The sequence below is a fragment of the Megalobrama amblycephala genome, linkage group LG1 (assembly GCF_018812025.1).
Source record: "Megalobrama amblycephala isolate DHTTF-2021 linkage group LG1, ASM1881202v1, whole genome shotgun sequence".
NCBI lineage: Eukaryota > Metazoa > Chordata > Actinopteri > Cypriniformes > Xenocyprididae > Megalobrama > Megalobrama amblycephala.
Window position 1 is genome coordinate 66,654,789 of NC_063044.1, and position 27,901 is coordinate 66,682,689.

General features: G+C 36.3%; 1 protein-coding gene across 1 annotated transcript; it reads right to left on the reverse strand.

Annotated features, from left to right (window-relative positions):
- Positions 1–9,397: 9,397 nt before the first annotated feature.
- On the reverse strand, positions 9,398–26,697 carry LOC125273947 (zinc finger protein 850-like). The gene is made up of 3 exons (XM_048199834.1): positions 25,441–26,697; positions 22,366–22,476; positions 9,398–11,142 (listed from the first exon to the last, which is right to left on the reverse strand). The coding sequence occupies exons 1-3, from the start codon at positions 26,633–26,635 to the stop codon at positions 10,136–10,138; spliced, it is 2,313 nt and encodes a 770-aa protein (XP_048055791.1). The 5' UTR covers positions 26,636–26,697; the 3' UTR covers positions 9,398–10,135.
- Positions 26,698–27,901: the final 1,204 nt, after the last annotated feature.

The following is a 27,901-nucleotide window of genomic DNA, read 5'->3' on the forward strand; positions in this document are numbered from 1 at the left end:
GTTCTCACTGTCCTCTTTAATAAACTCAGTCTTTGCAGATTTCAGCTCTTCCTGATGCTCTGATGCTCGTCTGATGGGAATATTCCAGCATTTATTGATGAACCGATGTGGGAGGAGCTTCACTGATGATGAACTGTAGTGGGAGGAGCTGTTCTAACAAAATCAAAAATATATCAGTTGCTAAGTTTTTTAATAATAATAAAAACTAGAATGTACATTTCCTGAAGAAAATGTGAATGGTGCTTGCAGTGGCAAAACTTGGCACTCTTGATTAGCATTAATGCTAGCATGTTTTAACATGTTGCTAGCATGATTACCATGTTGCTAGCATGTTTTCAGCAAGATGTTAACATGATTAGCATGTTGCTAGCATAATGCTAGCATGATTAACCTGTTGCTAGCATGAAGTTAACACCATTAGCATGCTGTAACATGTTTTTAACAAGATGCTAACATGATTAACATGTTGTTAGCATGATGATAACATGATTAGCATGCTGCTAGTATAATGCTAACACATTTTGAATTGTTTGTCATGTTTAAACCCTAAGCTAATTGCTATTAGCATGTAGCTATTCACTGCTAGCATGTGTAGCATGTTGAAAGTCCAGTTTGCTTGCATGAGTCGAAAAAGCCAACCCCCATGTCTCTACGATGTTCTGATGCAGATATATAGGTCTTTTGCTAAACGGTTGCTAGGGTACTCTGTTTGGTTGCTAGAGAATGGCTTGGCAGCTGCCAATGATGATTCTCCAAAGGCTGCTTGCCAATATGAATGGTATAAACCAATCCCCATGACTCTATGATATTCAGATTTGAAGATATCGTTCTTTGGGTTTGGGTTGCTAGGGTGCTATAAATGGTTGCTAGGGTGTGGCTGCGAAGTTTTGAAGGTGATTCGTGATTGGCATTTTTCTTGAGTCAAATGAGCCCACCCTCATGTTCCTATGACACTTCTATCCAAAGATATCCCTTTGATCTTTTTGAATGGAAGTCAATGGAACTTGTTGCTAGGGTGCTCTAAATGGTTGCTAGGGCATGGCTTGATAGCTTCACAATGATCCTGAGAGACTGATTGGTTGCCTGAGTAAAATGAGCCCGCCCCTTGTCTCTATGACACTGTGATCCAGAGTTATGTTAAATACAAAATCCCTATGTAATTTCCCATAGTAGGAAAAACGCACTGGTTCATGGGCACGGCTTCACCATAGTATGTCTATGGGGCAACTTTGGGCAGCTCTTGCGCCCCAGGAGTACAACTTACACCCCATTGTGAAGTATGGTCTGACAGAGCCTATCAGCCTCTTCAAACATGGTAACCCACGTTTCCACAAAATCCTCGTTAGAAGCTATGACTTGTCAAAGTTCGTCCCAATGTTAAGTCTATGGGATGAGCCAGTCGATTTGACGCCTCATTCATGGGTCTATGACAAACAGTGCGGGACGAGTTGCGCCAAAATTTTGTGTGGAAGAAGAATAATAAGTATGCAAGAGAACAATAATGATGCTTCGCCAGAGGCAAGAAGCATTAATAATAATATAGTAGTGACACTGCTTCCTAAAAAAGAACCTGCCACATACAACATTGAAAAGTGATCCTAAATGATTGCTTATGCCCTCTGAAGGTTATTGGACATTGTAAAATGTGTAATTTAAGTTTGTAACAAGCACATAAAAATGATTACTTTTTTCACTGGAGTAATAATAAAGAAGCTGCCTTACATTCATTAGTCTCACTGTGTTGTGCTTGTTACAGCAGATCTGAAGACATCAGCATAATAAATGAGGTGAAAACAGGAACTATTGACATGAAATAAAGAGTGTTTTCAGCAGCTCTGTTAATATTGATGATCCTCAGACTATCAACACTCATTCAACAAGACATTCAGGATCATCTCACTTTTTTCTGAGTGTTTAACTGTTAGAAACTGATTGAGTCAGGATGCTAAAAGTATTTAAAAGTGCTCTATTAAAAGATAATACTGTAATTTATCACAATATGACATTAACCCTTTCGAGCGTGAGTTTAAAATATTCTAACTGTCCCCACAGAGTGAGTTTTTTGAACGCAGCCACAATAACACTGTATGACAGGTGGATCGCTATTTTTTTGTTTTTCCTTGTTTATTTAAAATATTCACAAACTTGCTTACCATGCCATCAACTATCTGATATTCCGATCCTCAAATATGTGTAAGTGAGTGCGTTTTGTAGTTTAAAAACCTTTATAAATGATCTTTATCTTGATCTATAAAGCGAGATGGGCGCCGCCATCTTAGTTTGCGCTGCAGTTCACAGAGTCCTGTCAGTCGGATTTACAGCAGGTGAATTCATCAGTTTCTCCCGAAATATATGCAAGTAAGTGGCTGGTGAACAGGAAGAATAATAGAGTAAACTTTGTAGTTACTTATGTGTGTCTGATATGAATAAATGTCGGCAAATTGTATTTGAATGGATTGTTATTGCTCCTTCCACTGATGTCTGACATCAGTGTGTATTTTATAAACTCTTAATATATTGTTTTAATAGTGCTTATGCGTATTGAAACCTTAAAAGAAATGTTATGTGGCTGAATACACTGCATAGTTTGATATATGACAAGAGCTGCGCGCGTCCGTCTCGCAGCCAGAGCGCGAAAGCACAGTTTGAATCTGGCAGTTATGTGACGTCGCTGAACGTTCGAAATCCCATATGTGGGACCGTACGCCCAGGGGCACTGAAATAAAAATCCCATATGTGGGACCGTACCGCTCAAAGGGTTAAAACAACAACAATACAGAAACACTAAACTAACAAGATAGACAAAATAACTACCCTACAACACCATATATCCAAATTAATCTGAATATATTTCTACTTTCTAATAACTACATTCAATGTAATAAGGTAATTCAATCATTAACATCTTGATAATGAAATGATCATAAAAACTTCCAGAGTCAAACTGTATGAACTAGTGTTGTCAGTACTGATACCATGAAAATTTTACGGTTCTTGGTACCAATTTCGGTACCACGGCAAAATCTGTTGGAACTAATTTACTATTTTATATAGCCTATTTTAAAAACATTAAATATGATTTGGAGCATGTGTGTATGTTTGTGTGTGTATATATATGCTACCTCAATGAAATAAATTTTGAAATATAAAAAATAAATAAATAAATTATGGAAGTAAATTAATGCGAAATGTTTTTGAAATAAAAAGCTTGTTGAATTGCACTAATTGAAAAAAAAATGCATTACATTAGCTGTGCTTGCATAAAGATGCATTGTATTGCCATTCCACCGAATCGGTGCCATTTCTGTCCCCAGGACATTTTATGTATAAATATGCATGAAAATTAACTCTAAAATATATTTTATTATTAAGCAAAATGTCCTAAACATTAATCTAACTGCAAATTTAAAATATATAATTTAAAACATTATTAAAAACTACTGAGAATACTAAAAAATAGCATGTGTTACATGTCCCCGCTAACTAAATCTAAACTTTATCATGAAATATAATCATTAAGATCTTGCAGAAATCTTATTATTTTTGCATTGTTGTGTTACTCCATATACCATCTATGCTAAACAAAAATAAATTTCATAAGAAATCCATAATGTTATATAAAATACACATTTTAGTCATGTCCCCAGGTTTTCACTCAGTCCTGTTACCCTCACACATTTCCCCCTCTGAAAAACTTGGAACATTCCACAAGACACATTTTCAACAGGAAGTTGCATCATCTGGATCTTACGCAGGCCATAAGAAGACCAAAAGTAAGTTCTCTCATTTTAATTTCTGTATATTTGATGAAATTGTAACTATGACTGAGAAGGTCAATCTCAACGTACTGTCCTGTTACCTAAATTATTTCTTTGATGTTATTTGTTTATTTTAAAAATATTAACTTTAGGTAAGTCACTAGTATTTGCTTAGTGTCCTCATTATATTAGCATGTACGCCATGTGTCCATATGTCATGTATTTTATCATTTTTGCTTAAAACCTCAATCCTGTTACTTTCAGTCCTGTTACTCATATGAAAAATAACAGGACTGAGTTAAGAGTAACAGGAGTGAGTAGAGTCCTCTGTTTTGTTATTTAATAATGTGAATATTAGCTGATATAATACTATTCACCTGTATCATGAGTTTTACAGTTGAAATTATTTCAATTTTAGATTTTTAGGATTAGTTTTACAATATGAATGCCATACATTGCAGGGAGCCAGTCCACCATGACGTGACTTCATCTTTTTGTCTTTCTCTTTCTTATGTTTTGTAGACGATGGAGAGAACCTATACTTTGCAGGTGCAAGAAACACACACCCATGGCATGCTGCAAGGGAAGGAGTGAAACACACCAGCAACCCTATCTTTTTCCCCCTTTTTTGTCTTTCCTTCCCTCCCTCTCCCCCCTCTCTCTTTTCCTTGCTCTCCTTCTTTCTCTTTCCACCTCCTTCACTGTAATGTACTACTTGCACATAGAACATCCCTTCAACACAGAAATCTCACTCACACACGCACACACGGCCATGGACACACTCTTTTTCTCACACACATACACACACATATGGACACTCAGTCCTGTTACCCAGCGTTCATTCCTGTTACAACGTGCTCAGTCCTGTTACTAAATGTATTTATTTTTCTAGAAAAATAAAGTTAAACCACTGTTTTTATCAGTTTTGTCTGATCCATCATTTACACAATTGTTAAATAAATTAAATTATTTAAAAAAATATAAACTTGAGGCTTTTGTCTTCTTTTAAATGAGAAAATTGTTTTGCGTTTTTTATTAAAATACACCTTGCCTTAATATAAAGTTTTTTTTTTTTTTTGTCACAAATATCAGTTATTTGAACACATAATCAACCATTTCTTGAGGTAAATACAAAGGAATTAACTCACATGCTTTTAAACATGATTTTTAAATGGCACGTGAGTTTTGGTAACAGGACTGAGAAAACATGCATCCATCTTCAGTGTTGAAAAAAGATGAAAAATAATGTTTAATTTTGAAGAGTTACAACAAGCAAATGGCACCCATTCGGTGGAATGGCCTGATGACACATTTTTGTAGGCAAAATCCGGAAGCGAGTTAGCATTTTAGGACTTCCGGTTCCAACGCCGTAAAGTCTATGGGTTTTTTGAATGGGTTTTTGCTAAATCGCCTGAAATAAGGTCTGTGGTTAACAAAGCCTCCAAATACTTTCACGTTTTGATCTATGACATAAAACACACCAGTTATAACCCACTTGTGATTTTTTTAAACTTTTACTGTGTCTCAAAAACGGCAGTTGCTAACAAATTGCTAAAAGGGACTACTTCCTTTGGCGGGGACTTTAGACGTCATCATTAAAAACGGGACATTTGGACATCATTTCTCATGAAAAAGTGAATAAGTATTAATAACAGCACAGATCATAATCAGCGAGCATGTTTTTAAATAAAGTTGTTTTCTAAATGAAGTTTGAGGAAGCTTGGTGGTGACGATGTTGATCCGCGACTATGGTGTGCTGTAGTCCGTTTATAGCCTACTGTTAGCCTTTTTTAACTGACAACTTTATTTAGGCTTCAAAATCTATAAATGTTGTGTTAACTTGTAAAGATTATCTTGATAGACAAAACATGTAAGTGTAAGTGTCATAACCCTTTGTTAAACACAGAGCTTATTTTCTGCGATTTTCTATGGGAAGTCTATGGGAAAAATGCATAGGCTTCGCTTTCAACCGAAGGAACCCGTGCGCCGCTAACTTCCGGGTTGGCCTACAAAAACGCGTCATCCCTGGGGCACTCTATTTAAGCTGTGGGGCACTCTATTTAAGTTAAAAATATTTCACACACATTTTCATTATTAAAAATTCAATAATTTTTATTCACCTTTCAGATTTCCCTTCCAAAATATTCATTCTGTTTAAAAATACAACCTATAAAATTCGACTAGCAATTTTCAGTCCATTTTATGATAAAGCGAAAGTAAAAATCACCAGCGTGTGTGAAACGTGCTATACAAATAAACTTGACGCGCCTTATAAAGTCTAATAACAAGCACAAACTGTGTTAAATAGAAATTGATGTGCAAGCAAAAGGGTTTCTGTCCTACAGTGTTTTTGTACTTTACCACAGTAAAGAATGTGAATAGCCTATAATAGGCCTAAAAGCGAACAAAAGAAACCAAAATATTCCCATGGCTGCGAGGTCACATTTAATTGCGAACCTATTATTTATTTTGTAAACAAAGCTTTGTGCTTCACTCGTGTCATATTCAAGTAAATACTGCCACAGCCCTATCAGTGGGTACCGAATATACCCGGATTCTCGGTACTTCCGAAGTGGGGGTATCGTCACATTTTCAAAATTTCAATAACGACTTGGTACCGAACTTTACATTTGACAACACTAGTATGAACAGGTTTAAAATGTCTCACCTGACTCATTACAGGCTCGATGTATTTAGCAGTCTGTGTTCCAGTTTAATAATGTAAAAAGTTGACAAAGAGATAGAAAGATAAAAATTTTGAAATCAAAAGATAGAAATAAAATGGCAACAGCAACAGTATTCACATCAATTCCCCTCACAGATCTCAAACTTTGACTTTTGACATTCAGTAAAAGTTCTCACCCCGAACAAAGAAACAACAGCGTAAACGAACACACAAAATCGCTCAATCAAACTGTATAAAGTGTGTTTGATGGTTGTGAAATATAAGAAATACCGTGAGCTGCTCTCCTCACCTCAGAAGATCGACGCTGACTGAAACTGAACATAAACGGGGCGCTGCAGCTCGGAGTAATGGGCGTGTCCAAGGTTTGTTTCAGGTTTCTCATTGGTGGAAGGAGCTTCTTGTTGGTCAATCTGAATCTGTTAGCGATGTCACGTGTCTGAAAAAATAACAGTGCAGCTGCAGAGATAACACGAGCTGTCAAAAACACTTAATAATAACATTTTTAATAAAAACAAATGATAAGGAATGATGTTTCCGGTTAAAAAGCCTTAGTTTTGCTTGATAATACTATCTCAACAGCCGTTTATGAGCACTACTGATTCATATTTAACGCTTCATATATATAATTCATATAAATACTGATTCATATATAACGCTTCATATATATAATTCATATAAATACTGATTCATATATAACGCTTCATATATATAATTCATATAAATACTGATTCATATATAACTGTTGGAGCCATTTCATTGTAATTTGTGTTTGTGACACTAGAGGGCATGTGAGTATTTTGAGTACATTTAAACCAAGCGCTAATGAGATACAGGTGCGCAATGGAAGGTCAAACAAACTTTTTGACCGTGCCGTGTTGAGGGTGCAGCGAATAGTGCTCGTCCCTATTAACAGTTGTTTTGAATGGAATTTTGTTTATTAAGGAAGAGTCGAAGTTATGTTTGAAGTTTTTGTTTATTTTATTTTATTTTTGTTATTTGCAATGCCAAATGGACAATAAAGGGATTGGCATATCCGACTTTATTATGGACAATGACTTGATTTATTCAAGGTAAAGCACGCGTCAGAAACAGACTTCTAAATTCCATCTGCGTACCTACAATAACGCTTCATATATTTCATATAAATACTGATTCATATATAATGCATTTAATGCTTCAGTGGATGTGGGACTTCCTGTTAACCAGATGAAACAACAGTGAATCCTACTGTGGTTTACTCCAAGAAACTTAAAAGGAAATCATGCAGACAACTTGGTTGAGTTTACTGGAGGTCAAATTAATGCGTATAATTTAGGCCAGACTCAACTTATTTTACCTAACGTGAGAATAATAAATAAAAAGGTTAAAGGTGTTAAGATCAAAGTACACAGCGCAAAATAATATCTATGGAAGTGAAGGCACTAGTAGTGACATTTGTGAAAGAAAAACTAATTTTGTTAATTTTTCATGCTTTTACTCATATGCTGTGGGACATTGTGTAATGTTTGTAGTGAAGTAGTGGAAAAACAAAATATGGTTTGGAGCCTAAAGAACAAGATATGGTATGGAAATGTGTTTTTGACTGTGACCATGTGTGAAAAAGATGCAGCTGTTAAGAGCTGTAACCCTGAAGGACAGGTGTGGATATAAAAGTGATAGGAAGCCTTTTCTTCCTGGTCCCACTCCACAGCAACTTTTGTCTCTGTAAGACTGTCTGACCTTTCTTGCAACAAATACAACTTCTGAAAGACAAATGGACGTGTTTGTCTCTTGTGCGGTGATACTTATTTGCCACCACGTCAAAGGTAAATGAACAAAAACACGGTAAATTCTGTTCACAACAACAAAACTATAAAATCTATAAAAATCAACATAATCACACAAAATAACAACAAGGATTACACGCCTCCGGCTACTCTTTCTGCTGGTTGTGTAAAGCTGTGGTGAGATGGAGACAGTAATCATTTTATTTTGTAAAAACTGTGTTTAAAGTTCATAGTAATTGTTCTGACTTCATGAAGCCTCATGGTGTGAATGAACATCAAACTGACTAGAACAAACTCATTGAAATGTATATATGACACTGGATATCAAGAGTGAAACTGTTAACAGTGAGTTTGTAAATTGCTTCTATGAATGAAATTAGCACAGCATGTTTGTAAATTAAATATTTGGTAAATTGAAATACTTTTGCATCTCTCAGAAATCAAAAGTAGGCTGCTATCAAATAAAACACTACATCATACTGTAGGGGAAATTACAGTTAAAGACCAGATATGATGAATGAAGACCCAGAGTCAGAAGTGTAATCAACTGAAGAAAATGTTACTGAAGAATAGTTTCATTTTCAATTATACACGTTTTAAAGTCTAGCTACGCAATACTTTTAGATTAATTGACTCTGATTGGCTAAAAAAAACAGACAAAATAATTTTCAACACATGGACCGATAGACAGAAGCAACCTGGATTTAGGCACATTGTGAACTTTTATGTCAGGAAAAGGCGTCGACAGGTCCCAAGTTGACAGACAGTCCTTCATCAGTACAGGACCTGCACACATACACAAGATTCACAGCTTCTTCAAGGTTGGAGTTGCCCTGAGCTTTAACTATAAACAGGAAATATTCCCAAAACATACTGATAACATGTTCTTGTCTTTGTGAGAAATACAGACAATATTCATCTTCATTCTTTGGAAAAATACAGAAGAGCAAGGTAACGCGTCACGTGTCAGACGAATCAGTTCAAATGAAATTATTAATTAATTTATAGGGAATTATAAGAGTCACTTACGACCGAGCAACTGAATCATCCAGCGTTCATTTACTCAGGCTGTAATAAGCTCTTGTAGTGGATATGAATTGTGAAAACACTGTTTATTAACAAGGGTAATGTTAGATCGACAGTTTAAGACATTACATTTGTAAACACATAATAACACAAGACACTTATTTAAAAATCCACCAGAGACTTTATTAATTATTCTAACACAAACTAATATCTAACACAAACACACACACCTACACACACATTTATACATGTTGCAGAATACACTTTCAAAAGCTGAAGTTTTTCTTGTTTTAATGATTAGTTAAAGTATAACTCGATATTTTAACTAATTGCTAGTGGAATAATCTAACAAAGCATACTGATAAACCAGTATAATAATCTATGATCAGTCGATTAATCGTTCCAATAATCGATAGATTAATTATCAAAATAATGCAGATTCCTATCCTTTCACTTCTTCTAATCCATCTCTATTGTAGTTTATAATATTCTGAGCACTGCCTATAACTTATATTGTGAGCACTTCTTGTGTCTTGTCTCATCATGAAGAATCGCTTGTTGTATTCCTCACTTTCATCACTTTGGATAAGAGCATCTGCCAAATGAATAAATATAAATGTAATGTAAATATATTGCTAGCTTGTATTGAATTGTTATTCAAAAACGTAACCATTCATGAAATGGTAACCATTCATGATGGAGATGAGTGATATAATTTGGCCAGTCAGCACAACCATCTAATGGGCATTCATTGGTGTAGTTTTAACATTATTACGAAGATATAAAAGATCACAATCTCTATGATCATCTTGAAAAGTGGTTCATGGATGTCTTCAAGATAAAACATGATATAAACTCATCAGATCACCCACCCCTACAATCAACCAACAAAATGTCCGTCACTCATCATGGCTGTTAGGAAAGTGTTCTCTACTAAGTGGTTTCTCCACTGCATGGATCTTCATGTGAAGCTTCAGGTGACTTTTAAAAGAGAAACTCTTTCCGCACTGATCACACGTGTGCGGCTTCTCTCTGCTGTGGATCCTCTCATGTGTTTTCAGAGATGATGACACACTGAATCTCTTGTCACAGTGTGAACACTTGTAAGGTTTTTCTCCAGTGTGAATCCTCTCATGTATTTTCAAATGTGATGACTGACTGAATCTCCTGTCACAGTGTGAACACTTGTAAGGTTTTTCTCCAGTGTGAATTCTCTGGTGCAGTTTTAAATGTCCAGCTGAAATAAAAATCTTCTCACACTCAAAGCACATGTACTCTCTCACACCAGTGTGTATTTTCTGGTGAGTAAGTAAATTTTGCAGCTGTGAAAAACTCTTTCCACACACAGAACATGAATGTGGCTTCTCCTTCGTATGAACTGTCAGGTGTCTCTTCAGGTTTGATGACCCAATGAATGTTTTCCCACACTGATCACATGTGAATGGCTTCTCTCCGGTGTGGATCATCATGTGAGCATCAAGATTTTGTCTGTGAGTGAATCTCTTTTCACACTGAACACACATGTATGGCTTCTCTCCGGTGTGAACTCTCATGTGAAGCTCAAGACTTGATTTATGTTTGAAGCTCTTCCCACACTGATCACATGTGAACGGTCTCTCTCCAGTATGAACTCTTACATGAACCTCAAGATTTTGTTTCTCTGAGAAACTCTTTCCACACTGATCACATGTGAACGGCTTCTCTCTGGTGTGGATCCTCATGTGAAGCTCAAGACTTTGTTTGGTTGCCAAACTCTTTCCACACTGAGAACAGGTAAAAGATTTCTCTGCTCTTCTTTTCTTTAAAAATGTCTTTTGAGTCTTTGAGCGACTCAAAGGTTTTTCTCCAGGTTTGACATGATGATTCTCCTCCACTTCACTCAGTTCTTCACTCTCCTCCATCGGGTCTGAAATCAAAGTAAAAAAAAAAAAATATTTCATTTTCAGTACAATAAAATAATTCAAAGAGAGAAATATGAAGTGAGCCCTGATGTAATAGCAGAAAGTAGACAACTTCTATAAAATACAATGATCATTTTGATCAAATAATGTCCCTGAAACATTCCATGAATGAGGTGAACATTTTTAATTAATCACAACTAACATTTCTTTTTCTTGCAGGATTAACATTTACATGCGTTTGAAATCTAAATGTCCCCAAAACGTGGGCCAAATTGCTTATACCTATTAACAGAAGGGTTTGCTGAATTATACATTTGAAGAACCAATCATATTGGAGAAACATTATGTAATGAATCATGTGACCTTTGTATGGAGCCCCTAAAACAGAGGTGGGAAAACTCAGTCCTAGAAGGCCGCTGTCCCGGCAGAGTTTTGCTCCAATGTTTGTGTATACTAAAACCTATTTCATTTGTGTGTCACTGCCTATGAAGAAAGCAAGAGTATGGATGCACAGGAATAAAGATCTATTTGAAATAAAGATCTCCAAAATGCTCAAAATTATGAAGAAAATGGGAGTAAGTTAAACGAATTTAACTTTGTGGCGGTTAAGAAATCATGTTGGGAAACTGGCTCAGTGTGCATTGTCATAACGCCACATTTAATGGTTCAAGAAAAAAACATTGGTACAGTAAAAATTATAAAAATATGGATTTTGTTAGGACAGTAGGCCATATTTATAGACACCCAGATTTATGAGACACCCAGATTTACCTAGCCCTATCACCTAACGACTACAGCCCCATTGACTCCCTGTGCCAATGCACTGATGGAATTAAAAATTGGATATGCCTAAAATTCCTTCAGTTAAACAAAGACAAAACTGAAGTCATTGCATTTGGAAACAAAGATGAAGTTCTCAAAGTGAACATGTACCTTCACTCTAGGTGTCAAACAACTAAAAATCAAGTCAGGAATCTTGGTGTGATTTTGGAGTCAGACCTGAGTTTCAGTAGCCATGTAAAGACAATAACTAAATCAGCATATTATCATCTCAAAAATATTGCAAGAATCAGATGCTTTGTCTCCAGTCAAGACTTAGAGAAACTTGTTCATTCTTTCATCACCAGCAGGGTGGATAATTGTAATGGGCTCCTCACTGGCCTTCCCAAAAAGACCATAAGACAGCTGCAGAACGCTGCTGCCAGGATACTGAGCAGAACCCGAAAACATGAACACATCACACCAGTCCTCAGGTCCTTGCACTGGCTTCCAGTTGCATTTAGAATTGATTTTAAAGTACTGTTACTTGTTTATAAATCACTCAATGGCCTTGGACCTCAATACATTGCAGATATGCTCATAGAATATAAACCTAACAGATCACTCAGATCATCAGGATCAAGTCACTTAGAAATACCAAGGATTCACTCAAAGCAAGGAGAGTATGCTTTTAGCTGTTACGCCAGCCGCAGCTGGAAACAGCTTCCAGAAGAGATCAGGTGTGCTCCAACAGTAGCCACATTCAAATCCAAACTCAACGATATCAAAACATATCTTTTTATCTGTGCATTTGCTGATTGAGCACTGTGCTATGTCTGAGCTCTTTGCATTTTATTTTATACATATTATCTTTTTATTCTTTTAATTCCTTTTCCTGTTTTTATTTCATTTTTAATGTATTTTATATATTTTATGTATTATCTTGTTATTTCTGACTTTTAATGCATAAATAAATAAATAAATAAATAATGCATACATATTGCTGTCTGGTTGAAAGAGTTGGGAGAATTAGGAAGAAAGCATTTGTGATTAGGTTAAAATTTAGTAAATTTGGATAAGGGGACAAACCATGGGGAAATTTGAGCTGTAGTGCATGGTTAAGATATCTCTGGATTACAGTCAGGACACTTTCCAAAGGGGAAATTTGAACTGCGTTGCATAGATAAGATATCTCCGGAAGTGGGATTAGGGCTGTGTGGCGCAGTTTGAGGTGTCTTGGCAAAAGGGGAGATTGAAACTTTGTTTATCAGTTTGAAGTGCCTTAACAGGTAGCGGTCCTGTCGTGTGAGGAAGATCCGTTTAGATCTGCTCTGATGGATAGATCCACTTAGATCCACTCTGACGGACAAAAAAAAAAAAAAAAACCTCCCTAAGACTTCCTAGCTCATCCATCCAGATAGCAAAATTCTCTGTTTTTACTATTATTTCTATTCCTTATGTTCTATTTTTATTATTATTCTTTATGTAAAGCACTTTGAATTACCATTGTGTATGAAATGTGCTATACAAATAAAATTGCCTTGCCTTGCTTTGCCTTATATTGTCCCATATAAAAATACTGGAACTTTAAAATGTAGGCCTACTAAAATTTCGTATTTCACAAGATCAAACGCCCTTTATTAAACCACTTTGTCGGATTTAATGCATCCTTACAGGTGGCACAGAAATACTTATTTTCTTTATTCAGTTCTAACAGCGCTTACTGCAAGTGGAGCCATGACATAAAGAACTTTAGATATAAAGGGAGACACATGTTTAAACAAACAAATAATTAGCTGAATTCATCCTAGACAAACTGGTCTAAAAAAAGCAAAATTTTGAGCAAATACATCTTTACGTATTAAACTGCCAAAATCACGTGAACTATTTAATTTTCAAAACACTTATGATGTAACAAAGCCTCGTTTACTGAAATCATGTGAATCTGGCGTTCTGAACCACTGATTCAAAACAAAAGATTCGTAAAGCTTTGAAGCTTCATGAAGCAGTGTTTTGAAATCGCCCATCACTAGATATTGTTGAATAAAGTCATTATTTTGTATTTTTGGCACACAAAAAGTATTCTTGTCGCTTTATAATATTAACCCTTTTGCACGTAAGTTTAAAATATTCTGGCTGACCCCCCAGTAGGGGTGACCCTGAAAGTCGACGATTCAAATCTTCGATAGGAGGAGCCTGATTCGACTACCAATCTCACAGTCGAATCGTCGCAGAGGTGTTATGAGACGAGATATGGGGGCGCTCAATATCTGATTTTACATAGACCTACCGGTTCTTTCCCAATAGGTTAATATACAGCCTATTATGTTAATACTATAAATAAAAATGTGAAAAGAAAGAAGCTTTTAATAAATATTTTTAATGTGCGTGAATAAATACAACCTGTGACCGATTTAAGTTTCACTTCCATGATCCGTGACCGGCAGATGAGCATCTTTACGGCAGGGATTAAATCTTCAACAATGTCTGGGATAAAGTGTACAATTGGATGCACTTTGAAATGGTAAAATATGATCAAAAAACGTATGATGCAAGTTGTGCCAACAGCTCATGTCCTATACAACTCAACGACAAACAAGGCAGTGCGCTTCTGCCGGCCAACGAGCTGACTATAGCGCGCTATTTGAAAAGACTCAAACGGACACAGGCAGATCGCGTGAAAGACTGGATTTTTCTCTCTCAATCAGGTAGGGTAGCTACAAGTGATTTCAAACTATTACAGCCGCTTGTAATTTGATTTTTGGATGCTGTTAATGTTTAGCTAAAAAGACTGCCACTCCAGTTTAGCGTTTATTGTCTCTGCAGTTAAAACGACAAGTTGACAATTCTAGCTATAATTTTGTTATTTTAATAATTTCTTTAATTTTAATTTATTTATTGATCACTCAGGGTTATTTAATTTAACTATTTCTGGCTTGTGTTTTGAATATATGTTCCCCTGCACTTCAGACATTTTGCATTTTTTTAATTAGACTATTTTCATTTATTAGAACGGTATATTCTGTTCTAATTCAATTCTGTACATTAATGTTTGATAAAAAAAAAAATATATATATATATATATATTTGGTTATTATGGTTTTTGGTGCATCAATGTTGCGCTGTCGATTAGTTAAAGCTTGCTTGCACAGACAATTTAGCCGATGTAATTTGATTTGCCGACATATGAAATGTATATCTATCTGCAGTGTGGCCTTTCTGCAGTTATTAATATATATATATATATATATATATATATATATATATATATATATATATATATAAAGTTTATTGATCCAAAATGTTTTTATTCATTTTCTTCTATATCTTTGAGAGTGTTCTGTACATCGTGGCTGTGAATGTTTATCCGCATTGCCTTTCATTTGTTTAAAAAATATAAAATCATTGTCAGTTTCGTCTATCACTTGACAGGCAGTTTGGTCGGTTTATAGAAAGATGTTTCTCTGTGCTGTGTGTGAAAGAAAATAAAAATTGTCTTAAGCCGCGGGTAGACTATAGCCAGGCCTACTTCATTTTACGTGTCCCGCTCCATCTCGTGCACAGTTCAGCGCGCGAACCTTTCAAAGTCCGTGCGCACTCTCTAGTGCTCTATTTTTCCTTTTTTGTTCAAAATATTCACAAATTTGTTACCTATAGCATGAAATATGTAATATTCCGATTGCCAAATATGCGCAAATGGATGTGTTTTGCTGTTTAAACACTTTTATAACGATCATGTTAGTTGAGCCATATGCGCGATGGGCGCCGCCATGTTAGTTTGCGCCGCAGAGAATCGGATCTGTTGGATTTACAACCCGTGAATTCATCCACTTCTCCCGAAATACATGAAAGTAAGTGAGTCGGTGAACTGGGGAAGAATAAAGTAAGCTTTAAAGTTACTTTCACAATGTGTATCTGATATGAATAAAACGTGTTGTCTAATTATAATGGAAAGGGTTGTTATTTCCGCTTCTATAGACATCATTGTGACATCAACTGTCTTCAGAAAGGTTTTGATGGCTTTTCCTCTCATCTCCAGCAGCGCCGCTTTGTATATAGTGGTAACCATGGAAACGCTATATCACTGCTGTTCCATAAGCGCCACCTGCTGTCAGAGAGTGAATTTACATTTAATTCAATCCGTCTGCTGATTTTGTTTTGTGCAGGTGTCTTATGTTAGCATAATTTCACAAAGCTAAAGTCAGACCATACTGTTTTTGCTGTTAATCTTGAAATTATACAATAATTTAAATGAAAAACAACTGATCATGCTATTTATATTTTTTGAACAAATAAACAACAAATAAATTTGCTTTAAAAAAATCTGCATCCAGTATCAGAATCAGCCAATTTGCTTCTATTGGCCATGAAAAATCAAAATAGATGCATCACTAATAATAATTAAAAAAATACATAAATAAAGGATTATTTAAAATAATAATAATAAAAAATAAAAACAATCCCGCTGTTTGTTGTTTATATTGTTAATATTATTGCAGCTATCAGGGCACTGAGGTTAAATATTAGTATAAATATATTTATACTAGGGATAGTTTACACAAAATTATCATATTTTTTTCCAAACCTGTAAAATGTGGTGGTGGAGAGATGCAAAAAACTGTTGAGAAGTGTGTCAGCTTTGAATATAGGCCTTCTCTCGAGATTATTGGGTAGATCATTTCATTTCATTTTCTTTATAAACATTCTAAATGTTACAAACAAACTTTGTTAATAAAACCACTGTGTCAATTCGACTCTATACACCTATAAAACAACCTATATTATTAACAATATTATAACAATATGTTGTTATTTAATATTTTGTTATCCCTCTGATGCACATCTTTACAAATATAAAAATATAATTTAGGAATGATATATCAATAATAATTATATAGATGTGATGTTAAAAGAAAAATATTTTCTTAATGTGTTTATCAAGATATTGAAATTCTTTACCAACACATAGGTTATGTCTAATAAATTGCAGATAAATATTTTGTAACAGATTAAAAATAGAATTTAGTGGAAAACCAAATCCTGGTGGGTAGAGGTTATTTTTATTTACAGGTTATAAACTTAAAACAGAACATCAAGTTAATATGGTCCTTTGTGTGAAGTATTTCAAAGTATTCCAAAGTATTTAGATTAAGTTACTAAACTTGAGTAATGTAACGAAATACGTTACAGATTACTTTTTAAAGCATGTATTTTGTAATCTGTAGTGAAATACATTCTAAAAGTAACCTTCCCAACCCTGTAAATAACACTTTTGTAAAGTTGGTTTTATATTCGCACATTCGGACTTCTGATAAATTCAGACTTTCCAATAAATGTGCAATAAATTAATGTTTGCGAATTTTAAGCAGCGACATGATATTGACAACCAACGATTGTCAACTTACAACATTTTTCACAGTCGATCAAAATAGGCAAGTATTGTTTTAATGGCATATTTACTTGTGAATGTCCACTGAATGTCCAATGTAGTGTGATTAACAAGGCTATTGAATACGGATGTCCGAATGTGCGAATATAAAACCAACTTTACCGAAGTGTAAATAACTACTCTACAACACCATATATCCAAATTAATCTGAATATAGTTTTAGATTATATAATCTAAATAAGGTAATTCGATCATTAACATGTTAGTTTGTACAGAAACTGACGATGATCATAAAAACTTTAGAAAGAGAGAAAAAAAGAGCACCACAAAGCAACATTTAATGTTTCCAGAGTCAAACTGTATAGTTTTAAAATGTCTCACCTGAAGACACAAGTTTCAAGAAGCTTGTAAGCACAGGGATTCACTCATTTCAGGTGCTTTGAGGGATGTGTCTGGTATTTACGGAGCCCCGGACATAACCTGCTGGAAATAAAATAGTAGGATAATGTAGTTATCCTGACTCATTACAGGCTCGATGTATTTAGCAGTCTCTGGTCTAGTTTAATAATGCAAAATAACTAAGTTGATCTGCCAAAGAGATAGAAAGATAAATTCAGAAATCAAAAGAGTATAAATTAAATGGAAACAGCAACACTATTCGCATCAATTCCCCTCACAGACCTCAAACTTTGACTTTTGACATTCAGTAAAAGTTCTCACCCCGAAAACAAAGAAACAACAACGTAAACGAACACACAAAATCGCTCAATCAAACTGTATAAAGTGTGTTTGATGGTTGTGAAATATAAGAAATACCGTGAGCTGCTCTCCTCACCTCAGAAGATCGACGCTGACTGAAACTGAACATAAACGGGGCGCTGCAGCTCGGAGTAATGGGCGTGTCCAAGGTTTGTTTCAGGTTTCTCATTGGTGAAAGGAGCTTCTTGTTGGTCAATCTGAATCTGTGCAAGGAGAAAATACGTTAACGATGTCACGTGTCTGAAAAAAAAAATGACACGAGCTGTCCAAAACATTATAAACTGTTTCAAAAAGCTTGTAAGCACAGGGACTTTCAGGTGCTTTGAGGGATGTGTGTCACGGAGCCCCGGACATAACCTGCTGTAGATAAAATAGTAGGATAAATGTGCACACGATTTACTTGTTTCCTCGATTTATAAACCATAAAAATTATTTATAAATCGAAGGAATTACAACTGTAAAATGACAGTAAAATGTTGATGCAGGAAACAGATGTTATATGCATACATTTCCGTTTAGATTTGTCTTTAATGTTCAGTTTTTGTCTGTTGTCCCAAAGATAGCTACTTTTAAATTTAATATTTGTAATAATGAGCAACATTTAGAGATTAGGGTTACAAAGTACTAGTGTTGGATTAGGTTTGATAGGAATCCTTCCCTTCCTTGTCACACACTCTGCAGCAACTTTTGTCTCTGTAAGACTGTCTGTCCTTTCTTGTAAGGAATAAATCTTTTGAAAGACAATTGTTTGTCTCTTATGCAGTGATACTTATTTGCCACCAATGCTGGTTGTGTAAATCTGTGGTGAGATGGAGACAGTAATCATTTTATTTTGTAAAAACTGTGTTTAAAGTTCATAGTAATTGTTCTGACTTCATGAAGCCTCATGGTGTGAATGAACATCAAACTGACTAGAACAAACTCATTGAAATGTATATATGATACTGGATATCAAGAGTGAAACTGTTAATAATGTAGACAAACAGCATCTCATTCGATGTCAGTCTTGTGTGGGTGAAATATAATTTATTAGGCATTTAAAAAACAGAGGCATTTTAAAACATGGAAAGCCCCAAAAGTAAATGGCTTGCAAAACTAAAATTATGAAATTATTCCTGATGTGAGCAGAATCAGCAGAAAATGAAAACAGACAATAACATTTTTTAAATAAAATTATTAATGAGTTTAATCAATCATTACTTGAAGTGAATATAAAAATTAAGTAAAAGTATAACTGAATATGACAAATCTCTTTTATGAGTTGTAAGAGCGAAAGCATCACAAGAGAAGAAGAGAAGCCTGTCATGTGATAATATCACTTTTTAACCAAACCTCTTTCCAGAGACCTTGGCATTGCTGTATATTATCAGTGTATAATTTCCTAATTCACTATAGATGCAATATTGCTGACGTATCAAATAGGTAAATCACTACAAATATGTGTTGGTCTGAAGGAAAAGCAAATTCACGGATTGCTCATGTTTTTCCTATTGCATACTTGTATTTAAAGGTTATATTCTTATGTCTGAAGAAAACCGTGTGTCAACATGACGTTAATGGAACCAACAGCAGATTAAAGAGCTGGAGGCTAAAAAAATGACAAGGGAGCGATTGAGAGAGAAAACACGCCACACCCACAGGAAAGAATACATATAAGATCACAATCTCCATGATTCTCTTGGAAAGTAGTTTGTAGACGTCTTCAAGATTGATTAAAATATAAACTGGTAGGCTTATTATAGCATCATCTTGTTTATTGGAGATGCTTTCTTGTTATACATATTTAGCCAATGTATTGAATATAATGCCATTATCGATTTTTGTTTCTTATAAATGTCTTATACTGTATTGGTAGAGATGTACAGTAATTGTTAGTCATGTATGTGTGTGTGTGCTACCCATGAGAAGGAGGAGCAGAAGTGTGTGTGTTCAAGGACACACAACTGTGATTAAACTGAGGTTTACTCCTAGAAACTTGGAAATCAGACAACTTGGTTTGAGGGCATGAAAAGGCAGATCTTGCCCCTGTGAGACCTTGAGAAGGATATTGGAAAGTCTGGGAAAGTTACAGCTTACTTCATTCCAGAAGAACGATGGGAAACAACAGTAGTATAAAAGACTGAAGAGTTGATTGTCTCTTTGACACCTATACACATTGAACAGATCTGAATGTTCTCCAAATTTTCAGTGTTGGTTCGGGGATTATAAAATATGTCCAGTTCTTTCAGTCATTCAATTTCAAACAGCATTTAATTAATAAAACTATGTATGGTTTAGCTCTTCCTCCTCTGACTGATTTTATTCATTTTAAATCTATTGAAAACAGAGCAACTAAAGTTGAAACTAGAGCGGCTTCCATGTAGGAAAACTTCCTTTGATCAAGCTGTTTTTTCATTCAGAGCATCACATCAGTGTAATTCTCTCCTGTAATCAATTAAAGAATACAATGTTTAACAAGTATAATTAGAAGAAAGAGCTTCTTCATAATAAAATGTGACCATTAATAAGCATGTTTACATACACACCAGTAACCTGATAACTCACAAATATCGGTGAAACTTAAGCGTGCAAGTCGCATGCTTTGCATTATGAAGGGAACTACAGAGAGAGCTATTTGTGTTGTTGGATATCGTTTTATTGAAATGCTGTGAGGAGACGCAGAAGAACTGATGAAATACTGGTTAAACAAGTATATGCCCATACACTGGCAGTTTCCACATGAACGCGCTCGCGCACAAAATAACTACGAGTTTAAACATCTGATTTCTATGTCGAGGGCTGTTTGTCAGACTTTGTTGGGCCTAATACATAATGCCATGGTGTTTTACGCACAAATGGTCACTACACACCATGAGTAGGCCTATGCCAATAAATGGTTTCCATCACCTTAACGCGCATTGGAACTAACGCAAAACTCAAGATAATCTGCGTCTGCCTATTGAATTTCTTTGATAATTCTGGACAGTAAAAACGACCATAGGCTGCTATACGGTCATCCCAGCGCTAATGTGTGCACTTATTATTGCACTTATTGTGCACTGAGGATTTATTACGCATTTAGGAGAGTATTGCTCTCATAGCTGCTTACATTAATCTTACTTTGGAAAAAAAAAAATGCAATCATGATTTTTCATAAAAAATATGTTATAATTATAGGCTTAAATACCTTGGTATCAGCTTAATGTTATCATCAATGGCATAATTAATTCAATTCAAATTTATTTGGTGTGTCATGATTAATTTGTGTCCATAATAAGTAAAATAAAAAAATTAAAAATTAAAAAAAAAAATCTTTTAACAAGAATAAACACATATGAACAATTATTAAATTATTAATGTATTTTTAATTATTTTTAACTAGCCTATCTTGAAATTATCCAAGCAAAGTTTTGCGCTCAGGTGTGACGGCGAAATTACCTAAATGTGATTACAGAATATATTTATATTAATTATCCATCAAATTGTCTTTTTCTCCTTACAGTCTTGCGAGTTAACAATAATGCCCAGTAAATTACTTTGTGAACAAAGAAAACATTTTGGCATTAGGCATTAAAAATTTAAAAGTTTTACCTAACAAATAGAATTTAGTTTCATTCATTTTAAAATTCGTCACCGGAGTGAATGGGAACATGATTTATTGAAAATATTTGAAAATATAAGTGGTTCTTAAGTCAGTACTTTTTTAATGGCTTGTCAACTTTCCATTCCTCCGCTGCGTGGTTCAGCGCTGGATTCAAGCCACCACCGGATTGTTGTCAGCGCACAACACATTTTTGTGCACGTGAATTCATGTCAGCGCTTGAGCGCTGGTCTATGACTGGAAAAATAATTGTTGCAAAAGAAACGATACATAGCCTAGCTTACATGTTGCGTTAAACTGGCAGATTTTAGAATGTTGTAGGCAATTCTTTTGCAAGTAATTACAAGTTTAATCTTGTCTTTCCTGGATCTTTGGTGTAAACTCGTGAACGCCCCCCAAGAACACCTGAACGCCCCCCTTTTAAAAATCTTGCTTCCAACGCCCCCCGTTGTTCTCTCAACGCCCCCTGGGGGGCGGTACCGCCCACGTTGAGAAACACTACTGTAGGGGAAATTACAGTTAAAGACCAGATATGATGAATGAAGACCCAGAGACAGAAGTGTAATCAACTGAAGAAAACTTTACTGAAAAATAGTTTCATTTTCATCAACAGAACAGAAGCCAGCTTAAAGCCTCTCAAAGAGTTCATAGGCCGCTCTGCTTACAATTAATTTTCACACCACAATTATACACGTTTCAAAGTCTTGCTACGTTATTACTTTCAGATTAATTGACTCTGACATGGACCGATAGACAGAAGCAACCTGGATTTAGGCACATTGTGACCTTTTAGGTCAGGAAAAGGCGCTGGCAGGTCCCAAGTAGACTGACAGTCCTTCACCAATACAGGACCTGCACACATACACAGGATTCACAGCTTCTTCAAGGTTGGAGTTGCCCTGAGCTTTAACTATAAACAGGAAATATTCCCAAAACATACTGATAACATGTTCTTGTCTTTGTGAGAATTACAGACAATATTCATCTTCATTCTTTGGAAAAATACAGAGCAAGGTAAAACTTGTGTCACGTATCCCAAGAGCTGCAGTGTCCTTTGTGACCCTAGCGGTCTTGGTCAGCTAGAAGAACATATATTTGTCTGAACACATATTCATGGCCTCTTAAAACTAATCAACAAGTCTATAGTTCATACATCAAACACAGACATTATAGAGAATACCAGTAAAGAACATTTCAACAACCAAACAATCATTTCAATGGTTGCATTTACTTAAAATCATTTAATGCATAAAAGGTTTATATCGATTACTGATTAAAGTCCATGTACAGCCATATTAAAGTATGTGTTCTGGAGTTTGTTACACCACAGAAAAAGGTGTAATTAAACACCCAGCCAAATTTGAATGATTAAAAAAATATGTCTAAGTAAATGAAATAAGTTACCAACATCGTGAAAAAATAATCAGTATTCTCTGCTCTCAAACGCTGTCGGTGCTGAAACCACACCCACTCGCAAGAGCTGCCGTCTCAACTTCTCTAAGAGTCAAACATACTGATGCATATAAACAAAAGAATCACGTTAGTTAGAGGGTTGGAAAATTTAGTTGAGAGACTGTGGATTTAACACAGTTTGTTGATACGGGAAGGAGGAGGTGGGAACCGGCAAACGTTCAAACAAACTTTAATATAAAATAAACAAATAAAAAACGAAGGAAAAATGGCAGTTGTCTGTGAGGAACTGCCGGCCACACAAACATAAAATAAAGTCCAGGCCTGGTCCTCTCTCATCCTTCTGTCGTCGCTCCTCCTTTTATGCTTCCGGAGCTCCTCCGTGAGAAACTCAAGACCGGTGCGACTCGCAGCTGATGCTCATTATCACTTGCGTCACCGGCCTTTCACCGTTCCCTCACGGCTCTCGCCCGCCCTGCTTGTCACAGTGGACTATATACTAATTATAACGTAAGCACACAAGGCAACTTACATTTAAATGTTTAAAACATTGTATGATATGACAAATTAATGAAATGATACACTATATTGCCAAAAGTATTGGGACGTCCCTCCAAATCATTGAATGGCCACAGGTTTATAAAATCAAGCACCTAGGCATGCAGACTGCTTCTACAAACATTTGTGAAAGAATGGGTCGCTCTCAGGAGCTCAGTGAATTCAAGTGTGGCACCGTGATAGGTTGCCACCTGTGCAATAAGTCCATTCGTGAATTTTCCTCACTGCTAAATATTCCACGGTTAACTGTTAGTGGTGTCATAACAAAGTGGAAGCAATTGGGAACAAAAGCAACTCAGCCACGAAGTGGTAGGCCACGTAATCACCTAGTGTCTAATGCAGTGGTGTAAAGCACGCTGCCACTGGACTCCAGAGCAGTGGAGATGTGTTCTCTGGAGTGACCAAACACACTTCTCTGTCTGGCAATCTGATGGACGAGTCTGGGTTGGGTGGTTGCCAGGAGAACGGTACTTGCCTGACTGCACTGTGCCAAGTGTAAAGTTTGGTGGAGGGGGATTATGGTGTGGGGTTGTTTTTCAGGGGTTGGGCTTGAACCCTTAGTTCCAGTGAAAGGAACTCTTAATGCTTCAGCAATGAATCGTGATAGCAAGTCAAATGGCCACGTTGCTGTCTCTCTGAATCATGCACATTTTCTACCACTTGATGTGTAGTTGTGCCTATAGTGGTTAGAGAGTCAGAATTGTAACCCAAAGGTTATGGGGTTTGAGTCCTGGTACTGGCAGCAGTTGTAACAGAAACAGTGCTCTCTTTCACCCTCAATACCATGACTGAGGTGAGACCCTTGACAGTCTTTTGGGGTTTAATATTCACAGACACTAATCCATATCATGATCTGATTTAAGTCTACTTGACCTGCTTTTGATTTAGGCCCCGTCCACACGGAGACGCGTTTCTGTGAATACGCACAATTTTTTATCAGATTTTTATCGTCCACACGGATCCGGCGTTTTCGAAAGGTGAAACCGCTATTTTTTGCCAGAGTGGATAAATTTGAAAACGCCGTCTTTGGGTTTTCGTATGGACGGGGCAATCCGTATATTTTCTGAAACGATGATGTCATCATCCCACATGTCGACCCTAGTCAGACGCGCTAACACTACAAAACAGCACCAACAACAGTAATAGTAGACTCTAGATGCTTGCGTTCATGCTTCAGAAGCTACTGAGCCAAAATGAAGCGTTATTTCTAAGTTTTGCTATAGTTTGTATTCAGAGCGCAAGGTTTATGCGCATGCTCCAAGTCTTCTTCGCTGCTTTAAGTGCATTTCTGCGGCAGAATTACAGCGCCACATCGGGCATGTATACTACATCATTTTAAGTCGTTTCAGTGGTTTCATGTGGACGCAGATATTTTTTGATACAAGGAAAAAAAAGATCTGTTTAGGGTAAGATCCAGCTTCATGTGGACGTAGCCTTATTTGACATATTATACAGTTATAGAGTAGATTTCATTTTTATGACCGGATTCTGCGATTACGTCTGCGTCTTCCATTTTTTTTTAAAATCACGTTTTCATAATCGAAATTGAAACTAAATTCCTCAAATCAATTCCTCTCACAGCTCTATTGCTAGCTTGCATTGAATTGTTATTCAAATACGTCACCATGAATGAAATACACTTGATGGAGTGATATAATTTGGCCAGTCAGCACAACCATCTAATGGGCATTCATTGGTGTAGTTTTAACATTATTATGAAGATATAAAAGATCACAATCTCTATGATTCTCTTGAAAACGTCTTCAAGATAAAACATGATATAAACTCGTCAGATCACCCACCCATACAATCTAACAACAAAATGTCCCATCACTCATCATGGCTGTTAGGAAACTAAGTGGATCTTCATGTGTCGCTTCAGGTGACTTTTACAAGAGAAACTCTTTCCACACTGATCACACGTGTGCGGCTTCTCTCTGCTGTGGATCATCTCATGTGTTTTCAGATGTGTTGACCGACTGAATCTCTTGCCACAGTGTGAACACTTGTAAGGTTTTTCTCCAGTGTGAATTCTCTGATGCAGTTTTAATTCACCGGCTGTAATAAAAGTCTTCTCACACTCAAAGCACATGTACTCTTTCACACCAGTGTGTATTTTCTGATGTATCTGTAAAATTTGCAGCAGTGAAAAACTCTTTCCACACACAGAACATGAATGTGGCTTCTCCTTCGTATGAACTGTCAGGTGTTTCTTCAGGGCTGATGACCCAATAAATATTTTGCCACAGTGATCACATGTGTGCGTCTTCTCTCCAGTATGAATCCTCATGTGAGCAATAAGACTTTTTCTGTAAGCGAATCTCTTTTCACACTCAACACACATGTATGGCTCGCCGGTGTGAATTCTCATGTGAATCTCAAGACTTGGTTTATCTCTGAATCTCTTCCTGCACTGATCACATGTGAACGGCTTCTCTCCAGTATGAATTCTCATGTGAAGCTCAAGACTATGTTTGGTTGAGAATCTCTTTTCACACTGTTCACACATGAAAGACTTTTCTCCAGTGTGAATTCTCATGTGAATCTTAAGGGGTCCTGAATCCCTGAAACTCTTCCCACATGTAATGCATGTATACGGCTTCTCTCCAGTGTGGATCATCATGTGTCTCTTAAGTTTACCTGATTCTATGAAACTAAACCCACATTTATCACATGCGTACGGCTTCTCTCCAGTGTGGATTTTCATGTGTCTTTTATGTTTTGACAAATCCATAAAGCTCTTCCCGCATTGATCACATATGAACGGTCTTTCTCCAGTATGAACTCTGACATGAACCTCAAACTTTTGTTTGGTTAAGAATTTCCATCCGCATTGATCACATGTGAATGGCTTCTCTCCGGTGTGGATCATCATGTGTAACTTAAGGCATTCTGATCTTGTGAAACTCTTCCCACACTGATCACATGTGAACGGCTTCTCTCCATTATGGATCCTCATGTGATCTTTAAGGTTTGATGATTGACTGAAGCTCTTTCCACACCGATCACATTTGAACGGCTTCTCTCCGGTGTGGATCCTCATGTGAACCTCAAGACTTTGTTTGGTTGAGAAACTCTTTCCACACTGAGTGCAGGTTGTAGATTTCTTGGCTCTTCTTTTCTTTAAAAATGTCTTTTTAGTCTTTGAGTGACTCAAGTGTTTTTTTCCAGGTTTGTCATGATGTTTCTCCTCCACTTCACTCACTTCTTCACTCTCCTCGCTCTCTTCTATCAGGCCTGAAATAAAAGTAAAAAAGAATTATTTCATTTTCAGTGCATCAAAACAATTTAAAGAGAGAAATATGAAGTAGAAAAAGACATAAAAGTGAGCCCTGATGTATGGATGTGAACGAATTAATAAAGATCTTGCTCAAAATTATAAATAAAAAGAGAGTAATGATGTGCATGATTAACAATCCATTTGCTGAAATGTGGCTTTCATAGGGCAGTTTATATCACGGCCTTATGTCCGCTTCCTCTGTAATGGCCGGGAAACCGTAACATGAATGGCTGTGTGCATTGTTCTTTTTGCCAAGTTAAAAAAAGGCTAAAACAGTAAAAAGTGCTCAAAATGTGGCTTCGTTATGGCAGTGCATCATATTTCAAGGACAAATGTCCATTTTAACAGAATTTTCCATGCACAGAAACACCGGAGGCAGGAGCAGAAACAATGTCAGCCTCAGAGGTGTTACGTGTTGGTGGCGCTACAGATGAGGCATATACGGAGATCCACAATTAAAGGTATTTATTCCACAAAAGAGCTGAGACACAACACATACACAGTAAACTAACATTAAGGCCCCGTTTACACGTACATGGTTATTTTTAAAAACGGAGACATTTCCCTTCGTTTGTGCCCTTCGTTTACACGCAAACGGAGAATTTGCCTCTGAAAATGAGTCTTTCTAAAAACTCCGGCCAGAGTGGAGATTTTGAAAATCTTTATTTGCACGTTTGCATGTAAACTGAGACAAACGGGTGTTTAGGCAGCCAATGTCACAGTATGCGCCAGAGCTCGCACCTATGTCAAAAGTGCGACCTATGTTTACATGTGATCATGGAAGCGTTAAGAGTAGCAGTCGCATTTATGTTGGTGCAAACTCTTCTCTTCTCTTCAGCTGCTCCATTATGTCGAGGAGGAGAGACGAATGAGTGCTCGGAGATCAGCAATTTTGCAACAACTTCGAATCACTTCAAGAGGAATTCGGGATTCTTTTTCGGGATTCTGATTGGCTTACGTGGGCTTGAGCTGCTTGTTACACTCTTGACGTCATATATACACGGGTACGTGTAAATGAACACTTTTCTG

Bases quoted from the DNA above. Each gene is read 5' to 3' on its own strand.
- LOC125273947 (XM_048199834.1), bottom strand. From the start codon at position 26,635: ATGAGGATCCACACCGGAGAGAAGCCGTTCAAATGTGATCGGTGTGGA. The intron at 22,477-25,440 runs AACAGCCATGAT...GTATGTGTGCAG, and splicing joins GAAGATCCACTTAGTTTCCT to GTCCTGTATTGGTGAAGGAC. The intron at 11,143-22,365 runs GTCAGAGTCAAT...CTTTGATTTCAG, and splicing joins GCTTCTGTCTATCGGTCCAT to ACCCGATGGAGGAGAGTGAA.